This window comes from Varroa jacobsoni, unplaced genomic scaffold (genome assembly GCF_002532875.2).
Source record: "Varroa jacobsoni isolate VJ856 unplaced genomic scaffold, vjacob_1.0 scaffold_558, whole genome shotgun sequence".
In the NCBI taxonomy this organism is placed as follows: Eukaryota; Metazoa; Arthropoda; class Arachnida; order Mesostigmata; family Varroidae; genus Varroa; species Varroa jacobsoni.
The window spans coordinates 19568-33097 of record NW_019213460.1 but is presented as its reverse complement, the minus strand read 5'-3'; the positions used below and the strand labels follow the sequence as shown (position 1 = coordinate 33097).

General features: G+C 38.4%; 3 protein-coding genes across 13 annotated transcripts in view; 1 reads left to right on the top strand and 2 right to left on the bottom strand.

Moving 5' to 3' along the window:
• The window catches only part of LOC111261458 (acyl-CoA Delta-9 desaturase), a 20452-nt gene extending 15083 nt beyond the window's left edge, over positions 1–5369 (bottom strand). Inside the window, exon 1 of the mRNA XM_022834991.2 lies at positions 5004–5369. Coding sequence (XP_022690726.1) covers positions 5004–5124 — 121 coding nt within the window. The 5' untranslated portion in view covers positions 5125–5369. The remainder of the gene's footprint in view (positions 1–5003) is intronic.
• Positions 1–13530, top strand: part of LOC111261456 (protein O-linked-mannose beta-1,2-N-acetylglucosaminyltransferase 1) — a 52291-nt gene that overhangs the window by 19921 nt on the left and 18840 nt on the right. For all 4 annotated transcript variants that reach the window (XM_086968721.1, XM_086968720.1, XM_086968719.1 and 1 more), the window contains exons 4-9: positions 6822–6894; positions 7259–7408; positions 7941–8050; positions 9745–9829; positions 10014–10143; positions 10606–10672. In XM_086968721.1, the coding sequence (XP_086824847.1) occupies positions 6822–6894; positions 7259–7408; positions 7941–8050; positions 9745–9829; positions 10014–10143; positions 10606–10672 (615 nt within the window). The remainder of the gene's footprint in view (positions 1–6821; positions 6895–7258; positions 7409–7940; positions 8051–9744; positions 9830–10013; positions 10144–10605; positions 10673–13530) is intronic.
• nSMase (neutral sphingomyelinase) overlaps positions 8811–13530 on the bottom strand; it is a 13740-nt gene continuing 9020 nt past the window's right edge. For 7 of the 8 annotated variants that reach the window (XM_022834980.2, XM_022834988.2, XM_022834983.2 and 4 more), the window contains one exon: positions 11103–13052. In XM_022834980.2, coding sequence (XP_022690715.1) covers positions 12057–13052 — 996 coding nt within the window. In that variant the 3' untranslated portion in view covers positions 11103–12056. Of the gene's footprint in view, positions 9820–11102; positions 13053–13530 lie in introns of those variants that run through there. The other variant, XM_086968724.1, reaches the window with a different exon arrangement.

Below are 13530 nucleotides of genomic sequence, written 5' to 3'. Positions count from 1 at the left end.
AGTCCAATAGAATTTCATTTTTTAATCTTAGTTGAAAAAAATTCAAGGGAAAATTCATTAGATTACATGTGTTCCTTTAACTTTATGGCGAACAAAAGAGGATATCGTAGTAGGCAAACATAGTTACCTATGCACAACAGAGGGATGCGAAGACTATAAAAACAAATGGCGGTGTGGACAATTTGTATTTTTCTTGAAAAAGCTGTTTTGGGGCATTGTATTGGTTTTTCAAGTTAATTCAATCTATTCGCACCCTAATCATTCTGCAATGATTTTACCAGAAATTTAAATAGAGCACTATGAAATTCTCTACGGCTGAGCAATTCAGTTCGATAAGCCACCCTTTAAATTGTTAGGCTGCTATTATATATTTATGAAATCGATTCAGCATTTTGTCAAGCTAGCCATATCGTTTACCCGTCACTTTATAGGCCGATGAAATCACATAACCGTGTCATGGTATTCCTAGTATCACTTTAAGCGTGGTCACGAAATGGAGTAGACAAGTGGCCCATAGGGACGGCCTGTCTGTAGGCTGGCGCTAAACAGTTTTATTTGTTTGATTTATGGACAGATTTTTAGTCGAATGTTAAAAAAACAAATCTCGATTAGATTTACTCGTTAACGCATAAATCAATAGATAGAAGCAAGCTATCAATAAACCATTAGCTTCTATGCAAGCGTTTGGCGAACAAGCCTCTCTAAGGACTTATCGAACTGGTAGGCGTACAATATACAATTGATGACTAAATTAGGCGTAAACGAAGCGAGCAATTATGAGTATAACAACGGTTCTTTGATGATCTAGGGGCTTAATGAATGTATACATAAACCAAATTCAAGCTGATTCATGAAATACATGACAGAGGCCGATTCAGAGATAATACTCCGGAATTCCGATCTAAAACTTGAATTATGATGATCCAGTGTTATCTTCATGGTAAAATGCGCTCCTTGTTCAGTATGCTACGAAGTCATATAGTACGACTCGTTCGGCCAGCCGGTGGTCAGAAACCAGAAACGTTATTACGTTACCTAAAGAAACATTTTCGCTTAGCAACAGATATGGATAAAATGAGATAAAAATTTCATCAGCTGGATGTTTACAACGTAGAATCAATCATTTTGATGAAGCTCCTTTAAACAGTTAAGAGAGATGTGAAGCATAGCGGGCCTAAAAATCGGCCTGTGTAAGCCCTGCTTCCATGTTTGCCTGCGTTGTGTGAACAAACAGGTGGCGGTAAATATGATCTGTCCATTCAAAATTTGCTTTTTCGATAGCCGTACTTTCTTTTTTTGGCAGTTCTTTGAAGCGACAGCAGATAACGCGGGCCAGGGGCTTTGTCGCGCCCATAAAAACGTACATTGTACACGACTAGCTGTGTCGGTAGCGTATCACGGTAAAAATTCGATCTTAGCAATAAGTACAATATCATATTGGCCAGACAGTGATCAGAGTTGACAACGGCTAGTTAAGGTAAAGAAGAAATTTTGCAAACAAGTGCTCACGGAGTTTAAGCGAAACTTCCGTTCTGTCCTCGGGTAACACTCGAGTTAGATAGAAGCATAGAGATTGGAGCGGACTGGAAAATAAGTCAGGAAAGCAGTTGAAAAAAAGACGGTGATAATCAAAAACGTAGATTAAAAAGTGACTATTCTTTTGCGCGAAACATTAAAATATCTAAAGAATACATAATGTTGCTGAAGGTGTCAAATAAATATCAATATATCAACTGGGGCGTTTCATAAATATAGCAGAAGAAAGGCCTTTTGTTTTGTTTATGTATCTGCTCTCAAGGTATAGAGTGTATAGCTCTAGAATATCACTTATCTACGGAAAGAAATCTCACTCACGTTACAGTTAAGTAGTTGTAAAAATATGGCGTTCTCTCTCTCTGAAATTGAATAGATTTCGAATTTTGACACACGACTATATATATATATATTGACGATTACTTAAAGGCGTAATAATTAACCGTACGTGGTGCAGGTTTGACAACGAAACTGCGACGGACCTGTAATGGCATTATGATTTCAAAGAATTGTATAAATACATCGGTGGAGATATGATCCGCCCATATCATCTTTGAGCTTACGTGTTACTCATTGTTACATTATTTTGGCGCCAAAATTTCAACGGCAGAACTGAAATCAATATTGTATACGATTAATGTTTACCATCCACTGGAATTATAGAGTACAGCGCCACGAGATCCAAACCATAGTACGTTGCTGGTCACCGTGAATTCGGATATTTTTATATATATATATATAGACTTGAACAAGTGATGAACGTATCCAAAGGTCACTATGCTACTGCCTAGTAATAATTACGTATATTTTTAGATCGTCTGATGATCCTCAACTGTTCTATTCGCTGATTAATAAATCGTTTCATTAATAAAATTAGTTAGAAAATTTTTTCGTGTCTATTGATGCTACGGAGGCTGCCACCGACCTGTGTAAGATATGTCAATGGTAGCACTATATCGCACCTATGATGGCAGTTTGTATAAAAAGGAAACTATAATAATCCTAATCTTATCTAGTTGTAGTGGTAATCAGCGCCCCAAAATAATGTTAGAGCAACAAGTTGACCACTAAATATTTATTACGCGTTGTTCTAAAGTGGCAGCCATAACACAGGGCAGCATTTTAAAGATAAGACAAATAATAATTTCATGTGTAAAATCTTATCCGACCTCGCTACCTTGGTATCACTTGTCTCGTTCTACTTATCGGGACCCGATGTCCGATTTCAACGAAATATACATCGTTTCAAACAGGCGCGTTTGTTGAGTATGTCCTTCAGCCACAGAGCTCATGGCTTTACACTGTTACGGACTATTAGCCTGCTGCATTAGGTATGGTCGGCCCGCCTATTGAGCCTGAGGAACCGCTACAGAGCCGTGAAACAAAGAAGGCCGAATGAACCCCGCGAGGCTAGCAGAGCAGCCTCCGGGAGAAATATCGTTAGAAAAATATAACGGGCCGACATAGCTGGAAGGCGGTCCTCAACGTACTGGACGGTCAACGCCTTAACGACCATCCCGCTTACAGCCGAGCTCTGAGCAGTGAGTGATATCTGGGGTTTTAAATGGACACTTGTCCATTTGTCTTTTTTTTTTTATTTATTTATAATTTATTTATGTTTAGCGATCTGTACCTTTGCTAGGCCAGCACGAAACGTCTGTGGCAGGGGCAAACTGCAGGAGGAGCAGCAGTCATTCGAAGTCAGTATTTTCTATCGCATAACGTGACACATGACTGCACAAAGGTATGTCGCCTTCTTATCGTTAGGCTTTGTTTTTTTTTCTCGCTGTGTCGTATAGCCTTTTCATCAATATTTTGTCACATGTTAGGCCCACACATTTAAACTTCGCCCTACACTGCCTAACAGTACTTTATGAAAACTCAGGCCAGATGGCCTATTCAGTTTGCTATTAACTTTCTTCTTCGCCTTAAGATGAGTTGTTTAGTCAAGAAAAGGCATTTTCTCCTCGAATTTTGTTGAATGACTGACTCCTTGCGAAAATCCGTACTGGTCCATGTGGCTCATCCGCTGATATTTATAGTCGCACTCTGTCAGGTCATATTGTCCAATGGTAAAGGTGCCTGTAATGGATATTTTCCCAAGAAGATTCACCGCCTTTTAGGCTATAGGACATAGGAGACCTTAAGCGAATACATTGGTATATTTTTCCTTCAACGGTTGACAATGCTTGTTCTTAATAGTAGTATTAAAGACTTTTCTGTCGACATACTCTCATCGCCTGAACTCGGGCAACTGGGTCAATATCCGACGGGATAACCGTTTCATTTCTCTACAAGTAGAATAATTGGCATACATCTTCAACACCTCAAATTCCATTCGACTGATGATTGATATCGCAAAACGGAAACAGAACCAAGCGAAGCGGCGAAATAAAACGTGAGTTACCAAGAATGACTTAGGAATCAGGGTTCGTCACAGCAGTAAATGAAGAAAAGTGACTTTTGAGTCTATAGAAATTTATTTGAGATAAAAAATCCAAACAAAGTACTTGAAAATCTATATAGGTCGAAGCTTTGTCTTTCGAGTTGCTATCTGGTAAAACCATATCGATGTAGATAGTGACAATTGGTTTTATTTATGAGTTTAATGACCCTTCCTACAATTACTTCGTCATTGTACAACTTACGGTCACCAGCATAGGCATGCGTTATGTCAGAATTTTTCTCTTAACGAAGCGGATTCGTTCGCATACTAATAGCACCTAACTTGGGTAAATAATTCAAAAAGAAAGGTTCAAAATCGGACGTAAACACGTTTTCCTGTGTGTTAAGGCCCATTCGTCCGAAGCGATACTCAAGGGCACTGCCGGACGTATTAACCCGGAATATTCAGTTAGGGGGTAAAGGTAGATTTCTAAACCCCTATAAACAGGTCTCATTGTAAGTAATTATTTTTAATATTCTGTACTCGCTGTGCGTATTTCACACCATACGATTGTGCAGCTGCTGTTGTTATAACTTAGCCTTACAGAATAGAAATCAATTGAATAAAAGGCACGGTAGAAATTCGGCATAGACTTACCAGGAGAATTTAAGCACTCCGGAAAGCGGATACTATTATTAACGTTGGTTGCTGTTCGTATGGTTTCCCAACTGTTTTATGGGTCTATCTGAAGTTCAACAAGAGCTACTCCCACTAGTAGGAGGCAAGTCTTTCATGCTATAGTTGAAAAGACGCAATTCTAAAAGCTAGTCTACACAGAGGTAGTAGCTAACGATAATGCAATAAAGGAAGATTAAAAACAAAAAAGTGCTACTGTTGATTAGATAATGGTCACTGCTGTGCAAGCTGTACAGTACAAAACCGGAATTATTATGGGATTGTATAAAGTTAATTTTATAGCAAACATTCAGCAGTTTATCAACTCGCAAGGACATATTTATTTTGCAATTCGGATTTGCGAGATATTTAAAAAAAAAATAAGGATAAATTGTAAATTTGTACTCACCGAATGAGCAAATAATCCAAAATTCAATTTGAATATATAGATAGAACCAGAAACAATTTGTCTTTGCCTGCGTTTGAGACCGCTTCAAAGACACTAATAGTAGTTTTGACAAGAGCGACATGCTTGTTTTTCATTCGAACCCCCCTTACGACAGGCTCCAAATTTAATCTTTTAAGCGAGATCAGGTGGACACGCCTATCAACCGGCAAGGCCGAGGCGGGCCACTATCGCAAAGGGCAGCTGACGATTCAGTAGGTCTTTTTACAGTATAGACAGCGGGGATTAAGTAGATGTTACGTAAGGGTTGATTCAGAATGGTAGTTAGATATCGGACTGACGGTGAGAAATGTGAACCCATTTTTTTGTCGCTATTTGTCTTTATTACCGTGTCATCCTGTTAAATAATCGCAAACTACTATATGAGGCACAGCGGACCTCAGCAGACAATTTCAAATAGGAAGTAATGTGGGTTTGTCAATATATATGACCAAGTAATTTTTTCCAACGATTATCCTCCAGTACGCTACAATTTACCGTTGGACTAACTACCGTTAGGTATTATTTCAGTCACTTAACATTCAGCACGAGTCTCATGTATATTTCGGTTTCATTGCCAAACATGTTATCATCGCATTGTTACGGAGACAGCCCACTTGCCACTGGGTTTGTGTAGAGGATGCATATGCACATATAATTTTCTATTTACACGAATTGTATGGTATTGATCTGTCGTCGGCGGGACTTGAAGCAACGACCCGTGCTCTAATACAGGTGAAAGCGGATTTGTACAATATAAGGTTGTATAAACTGTGTCGCATATATTGCATGTAATGTCACTTTGATAAAAAGTAAATGCTGATCAAGCACACTCAATTCAATATTTAATAAATCAATTCCGTCTATAGTTAATTAAGAATTGAACCCATTGCGTCTTATTGACAGCCAATTCCATCTGCGTCGCCATCTATGTCTACAATCGGTTTATAGACTATTCTTTTTCCACGGATAACCTGGCCAGCTCCTACGTTGGGTGGTACCAAAGAAAAAAAACGTTTTTTCACCGAAAAAGATATTTTTCTAAATTATCTTGTTCCAAGCTAATTATTTCAAGCTCTATTTATAATGCTATAAATATATATATATATATTTTTAGAGCTGTTGATGCACAATGAGCACATGATTGAGGTTGCAGTGATTCCCACGAGAGAACCTAATAAATTAGCATGATGTGAATTTATATTCTTCAAAATTTGAAGTTGTATGTAGAACTGCGTGAAGCATGCGAAAGCCAGGCTTCGATAGGGATAAAAAAACACACACACACACATACAATTGTGTGCATCAGGTTTCAGCCAAATCAGACAAAGTCTATTATTGTAACACCAACTAGAACAAGGTCGAGTGTGACGACGATGATGTTCGTTAAAAAAATTTACATCGCATCGCAACTGTTCTTCGACCTGAGAGCAAATATAAGGCGTTCTGCAAGGTTTTAAAGCCTGAGCCTCTGAAGTAGCTGAATTTTTGCCATACCAGATAGTACTGTATAATAGGTCTAATTGTACAAAGCATGAAGTATTAGATACAGATACAGTTGTGACAACTGTTTTTATAAAAAAGTTCGACAAGTCTAGCCTGCCGAGCGAGGTTCACGATAAAATGGCGTTTCCTTGCTGGTTCCTGTGAACAGTCGTTATCTCTCTGTGGTCGACACACCGAATAAAATCGATACGTCGAAAAATGAACAATTTTACTAGTTATTGAATTAGAGCCTTATAGGCTTCTTCTTATAATGGTTTCCAATAAATCGTTTCACAGAGACTACACAGTTTACAAGCGGACAGCATCTTCGTGGTTTCCTCAATGGATTTGAACAGGAGGGCAGTAAAGAGTAAGTAATGCGCAAGGACGACATGCAACGTCCATACAGTTACATCATTATATACATATATATAGATATGTTTGTAGTTAGTAATTAGTTACCGGCATGATTCACTGCTAGTATTGGTAACAATAGTAAACATACCTCTACGTGTGTACAGACGTCCATTTTCAAAATTACACTGTACGATGTGCAGCTAGCCTAGTTCGCCGTTGGCTATATAAATTTTAGATTAATTTGCACACCACAACAGTGGCTTATTATTAGTGTTCATGATTTGTTTTTTAGTAAGACGCCATTGAATTTGGCAAGCAAAGGACAAACTTTGCCAGTGTTAATTGTATTGTCTTTGTCTTTTGCCATCGTGTGCAAGCATTATCCACGTGGTGCCATCGGTGGCTGTAGGCGAAAGGGTGCCGAATTGCGGTTTGCCCGCCCCTTGTGGCTCGGATTCGTTCTCTGCACATCTCTTCACTGGTATTGACCATCACGATCAACCAAAAGTTTGTGTCGATGGAAAATAGTAAGTAACTGCTTTATAATGACCAAATTGATTAGTCTCTAGTAGACATAGATATTACTGATATATGTATATTTATCATAAAAAAAAAAGTTATTTCTCTTCCACTGTAGGATAGATCGTTAGTACCGCATCGATGTTATTGTCTGCAGTGCAGCCGTATCAGTTTGTTTAAGTCTTTTCAGCTAATTTGTTGATAAACGAAAACAAGGCATTCTTGTTTTCTACATGTTTAAATAGTAATTAGCGGTTAGTGAATCTCCAAAATTGTAGTGCTTATATAGTCCCGATGAAATTGAAATAATCGACCGAAAATGCTTAGAACTTTGACTCAATAGGGCATTTATTTAATTTTTTGCTGTTCTAATTTTTCTTTTTTTACATCTAAACTTATATATATATATATATATATATATATTATTAATATTAAAAATGAAATCAATAGTAAGTTTAACGAAAATCAACACCATGGCATAATCGTCTGTTCCCCCGAATTTTTCCAGCTGTCGGTGTATCTGACAAGTGATGTTTTCAGTGTTCTAGGTGATGGTCTAAATAATGGCGGCCGAGGAATAAATATGGTAGTCCTAGACACGGTCAGTAAACACCTACAGCAAGTCATCCGTTTCGATACCTATCAAGAAGGTAAGGATGATCTTGTAATAGCAAATTTATGACACCTATAAAAGCGATCTATTTTATCATCATCATTGTTTTTACATGATAGTTTTTTTTCGACATTGCAAGCCAACCAGTATGCGATATTATCAGTTGAACAAATACGCTACGCTCAAAATAATAACAGTAATTTGACTTAAGCATCCTTCTAGTCGTACTTGACTCAAGCGACGAATGGGCTTGAATAATATATTAAGGCTTTCTGTGGCTGTAAGCTAATTTCACTATTGAAAGTAAATGAAGTGTGGATATAGCGACCGAACTGGAGACGGCTATTGTTGTCATACGTGTAGATGCAAGATGATTTTATACGCGTTACCACGCTGCATGGTCTAACAATGTTTAAAGTAGTTCTTCGTTAAAAAAAAGTTTCAATTTCTGAGCTGATTCAATATAGTGAGCGATCCTTTTGTCGATCTCTCCGATACTTTGACATCTTAACAAAGACTTCCATAGAAACAATTTTTAGTAACAATTATATTACTTGCGGCATTTTTCTATTTGTCGACCTTATCACTCATACGTTTTACGCTTATGAAAAGGACCTTACACAGAGCAATTAACGAACGTGTCTATCTAAATTGAAGCCCTAAAGGCTGTCGACCCTTTATATGAGCCAACTATTAAGTTGTAATTTTATAACTTATAACTGTAAGTTTAATCATCTTTTCAGTTTACGCGTAACGATGTAACATTTCTGAAAGGTTAGCAAAAAACAGGCAATATGTTACGTATTTATACTGGCTAGATTTATTCAACTACGGTTGCCCACAGCCTACGAAATAACTTTCTAAACGCTTACTCTGTGGCAAATGGAAAAAAACATAATATTCTGTTAAATAGGGGCTGTTTGATGTAGACCAGTACGCTTGTGCTCCGATAATGTCGGAAAAAACAGCAGGAAAAATCGGAAAACGTAAAGCTGCTATCGCGAAAAAACCTAACAATTTTGCTCCATGGCTTAGAACGTGATCCTAAAAGGTTCGTAAAAAGATGCAATTTCATATTCCCTACATAAAATGTGTGGGAGTTACCCATGAAAATTTGTATAACTATCGTAACAACGCATGGCAAATTCTGATCTATGATCATGCTTATCTCCAATATGGTACGTGCATCGACAACACTGTCTAATAAACAGCAATATATTGTCTAACTTGACATATATATAACACATTTTTACTAACAAAGTTGTATTCTGAAGTCACTCAGTTGAAGCTAAAGTTGTTCACCTAGCTTTTATGGCATAATCTTGCATTGTCTTTTATACAATTGCTAAAACACAGATTTTGACGGACCGTTGTAGCCTGAATGCCAAGTGGCGTCAACAGCTGTATGTTAACCTGATCTGTAACGACCTTATCTTGAAAAACACAAACTCTCTAGAGAAATTGCAATTCAGGCTAATACGCAAGGCTTGCAGACGGTGTAACATTCGTTGCCACATAGAAAAAAAACTTTCAACCAAACAAATTCTACATTTAGTGCCAGTTATCTTCCTTCTGGAGCGCTCGAGTTGTGTGTATATAACTACACGTTTTTTTCACCATTACATCGTTACATTCTGCCAGCGCAATGTAATTGAGCCAATTATATTGATGAAACGGCGCTAACGTCGAAGTGCAGTGGACTGAATCAACTCGTCTGTGTTTTCTCTTCAGATTCATCCCTTTTGGAATCGCTTCTGCTAAATCTCCGGGCTGGGGACATCGTTTTGCTAGTCACCTTTGACGAGCCTACAAAAAAGTGCGTCACGTATAAATAGATCAGTTTTTATCAGAAAATTTCTTGCTATTCAATTATTCATTACGCAACGTCCAATAATATTAACGGCAATATCATTTTGTTAAACCGAAAAAGTTTGCTATACCATCAAATAAAATTTTCTTTGCCTGTACACACCATAGAATACATTTTTTTCCTATTACAGGTTATCATCAGTAGCAAGACTTCTCTTCCACGAACTGGGTTCAGCGCTTTCTCAAAACCTTCTGCATTACCGTTCATCATGGTACCTTGTCACGCAAAAGGGCATTGACGGGTTCACGCCGTATGAAGATGTGAGTTGAGGCTACACACATAATTAATGCCTTGCACAAAAAACTATAACGTAAACTCATATAATTATCTAAAAGATTTAGCAAAAAATCATAATTTTTTTTACATAAAATATTTTCCTATGGTTTTTGTTAAAACTATTTTTTTAAGGCTCACTCAGTCGCTACCGTAAATTCTCACATATTGCTTTAGTTACAACTTGTAGAGCTCCAATAATTTGGTTACAAAATTATACATAAGTTTCGCATCTTGGAGTCTTAATTCTACAGGCGTCCCTTTTATAAGCACAAGTATTGGCAATTTTATGCAGAAGCGAGCCAGCCGCCTTAAGCGATGCTTAATGGCAGTACTATATTTCAAATTCGTAACATTTGTTTAATATATTTCATTATAAAATTTGGATGTTATCGGGCGGGTTAAAGGTTATTATTTGTCAATAGTTGTTTTCGTTTCGTTCCTTACAGCTTCACACCGTCCTCTCAAAAGGCTGGCCACCCCCACACAATGTCCGACTTTGCATTCCCTTTAAAAGTAAGTAATGAGTACATTTGTTTCTTTTAAATAGAATCGTTACTTAACAGTATGTATTATTAATAACTTAATGGCCAAACTGATTCAATAAGCGAAACTGGCGTCTTTGAAATTGTGGATATATGCGATCAGCGTATGCTAAATGAATCATTTTTGTTTTTTTTTGTCATATCACGTTTACGCTGCAGCCGAAATTGCCCCTAATTAAAAGTTGTCTTTAATGTCTAAAAAAAACTTGTCTTTGTTTACGCCATCGGAATAACCAAGTTATCAATTAGAAATTGCTTGTAACAAGGATGAAAAGGATACGTAGTATTTGCTTTCTCGAGGCCCTAACTTTTCTTATGCTCATTTCATCATACCAGGCCTCTTCGCTACAGGAAGGTCGGTCGACACGTGCATACCTAAAAAAAATACGAACATTGCTAAATCTGTTTTTGAGCAATGTCAATAAGTTTTTCTTTTATTTTTTTTTCGAATATACTTGTAGTTTAATTATTTGGCTAAATTTATTGTCTACTTAAAGAACCTGTACTCTTGTATCTGTGAAACTTTTTAAACATTGCAGTAATAATAATAATAATAATTGAGCATGTTTAGCCAGTTACATAGCACGCAACTGCAATCACACGAAAACATTTCACAACATTATTGCTACATAATTACAGATTTTCGCCACGATTGAGCGTGTTCCTAGCTCTAAAAGGTCCTAAAAGTCTATAATTCGAGCATCATATATATTCGTACTTCGGCAATATAACCAGATGCGCCTAACAGATGGCAATTTGCAGTGGGCTTATTACTATATATCGTATTCGAATACAGTGCCTGAGACTAGTCAGACACATACTTTTCTATATTTTTTCATCCAGGTTTGGGATGAAGACATTACGTATATGTGACTGCAAAAACGATTTAAAATATTTTGCGTTGTTTTTATTTATAATCTCAGTTACGAAACCTAAGTTGAATGTTGGTTTGTTGTTGCTTTTGTCATGAACTGCGTTTCTGTATACGTGTTGCTATACAAATACAACGATGTGAAGGTATATGCATGTAGATCAGACTGAAGATTTCTAGTGGCTAAGAGAGAAAATTTTTGTTCGTCAGTCCATACAACCAACAGTTTCCATGTTCACAGCCAGCGGTTTCGCCCGCGGTCGGGTGCCGCGAAAATAAGCCGTACTTGGAAGGGCTTTCACGAAACGATCTCTCAAGCATTAGGTGTGCCAGCCTTTCTCAACGGACGCCGTTCGCGGACTGCACCGTCGGCACAGTCAGCCCGGACCCCATCGTCGCCACAATCGTTGGCAGTTTCTATCTCAAGGCTTCTCCGCACGTTGGCATCAATTTTAAGCTCACATTTCAAAAGAGTGGCCTTTAGTCAAATTTCGTCAGTTGTTGTTGTTGTTGTCTGCTCAATATCAGTAAAGTTGCCTGTGGTTTCCTGTCCTTTTTGGCGTTTCTCTGCAGCGCTCGACTGTGCATGAAGGAAGTTTAGCAGGCTGTCCATAGCTTGTTTAGATGAGATGATTGACGAACGTTCCATCGAGTTCCAGAAGAAACCCATCAACAAGCAGAATCCAATGCCAAGCGTGAGAGCTACACGTAGCATATGCAGTAGTATGAGGTACGTACTATGCTCTACATAAAGATCGATTGGGGTTGACGCGATGAGCAGCACAGCAAGGAGGCAGGCGATGCCTATGAAGAACATTCGGCTGGTTCGAAGCGTCGCCAGAGTCTTGTCCATGAGTCTTACACTATTCTCTAAACACGTGATTCGCAAATTGTAGCGATCGTCATTGAGGAAATTCACAAACACCATAGGATCGCTGCAGAAATCCATATTCGAATCGACATCGAGCCGCTTAACGATGCGTAGCACCGCAACGACAGGTTCATGGTCGGACACAGTGAAACCGGACTGCGTTTTCCACACCGGAGAGGCGTACTTTTCACAGCTAACGGAGACCCGATCAGTGCCGTTCGAATACATGATATAGTCAATCCGTTGGCCATTGGGATTAGTTTTAAGATCGGCCTTATTTGTAAACGAGTTCGCCGGATGTCCACAAGTGGCGCCTATAGAACTCTCGCCAAAATAGTGTTCCTTCTCCTCGAATGAGTCGCGAAGTCGTGAATTGTACAAGATGACCTGGTAAGGCAGATCCATCGGTTGCGTATTGAAATCACCGGCGATAATGGCATAGTCACAGCTGCCGAGAGATGTGTGTGAAACAAACTGAGAGAATTCAAAGGCTTGTGAAACCCGATGGTAAAGGTAAATATCCTGTAACCGATCATATTCGGCGTGCAGATGCGTCACGTAGAGATTGGCAATCATATCTCGATGCTGTACCTTCGCCATGCCGACCACCTTCCAGTTCGAGGGGCGCACAAAGGAAAACCATTTTTAGTGCAGTACATTCATTTCGACAATAAACTATTATCACTAAAAAGTGGTGGCAAGCAATAACGTGTTTGAAAGAAAAAACATTTGTTTTTCCATTACCGACATGTGCCTGTGAACAACGCAGAGAAACTGTTCTCGAGACGTATACCGATCGCAAAGTTTCTACCTTAAATCGGTCAGCAACTGGGTTACCCTAACAGTAACAGGGAAACACGAGTTAACAAAACCTCTCCGGCCGACCTCTAATGGACGGTTGCGCATCGAATCGCGGATTATTCGACGTCAGATAAAAGTGCTTGGATCGAAAACAGGCCCCATTATAGGAAAGCATGAAAATCATCAGCGGCTTATATATATTAAGAGATTAGATAACGTTATGTTAAATACCGTTAACAATACTTAGCACGACATGTGGTGATAATGTTCATTATGCAACATATAT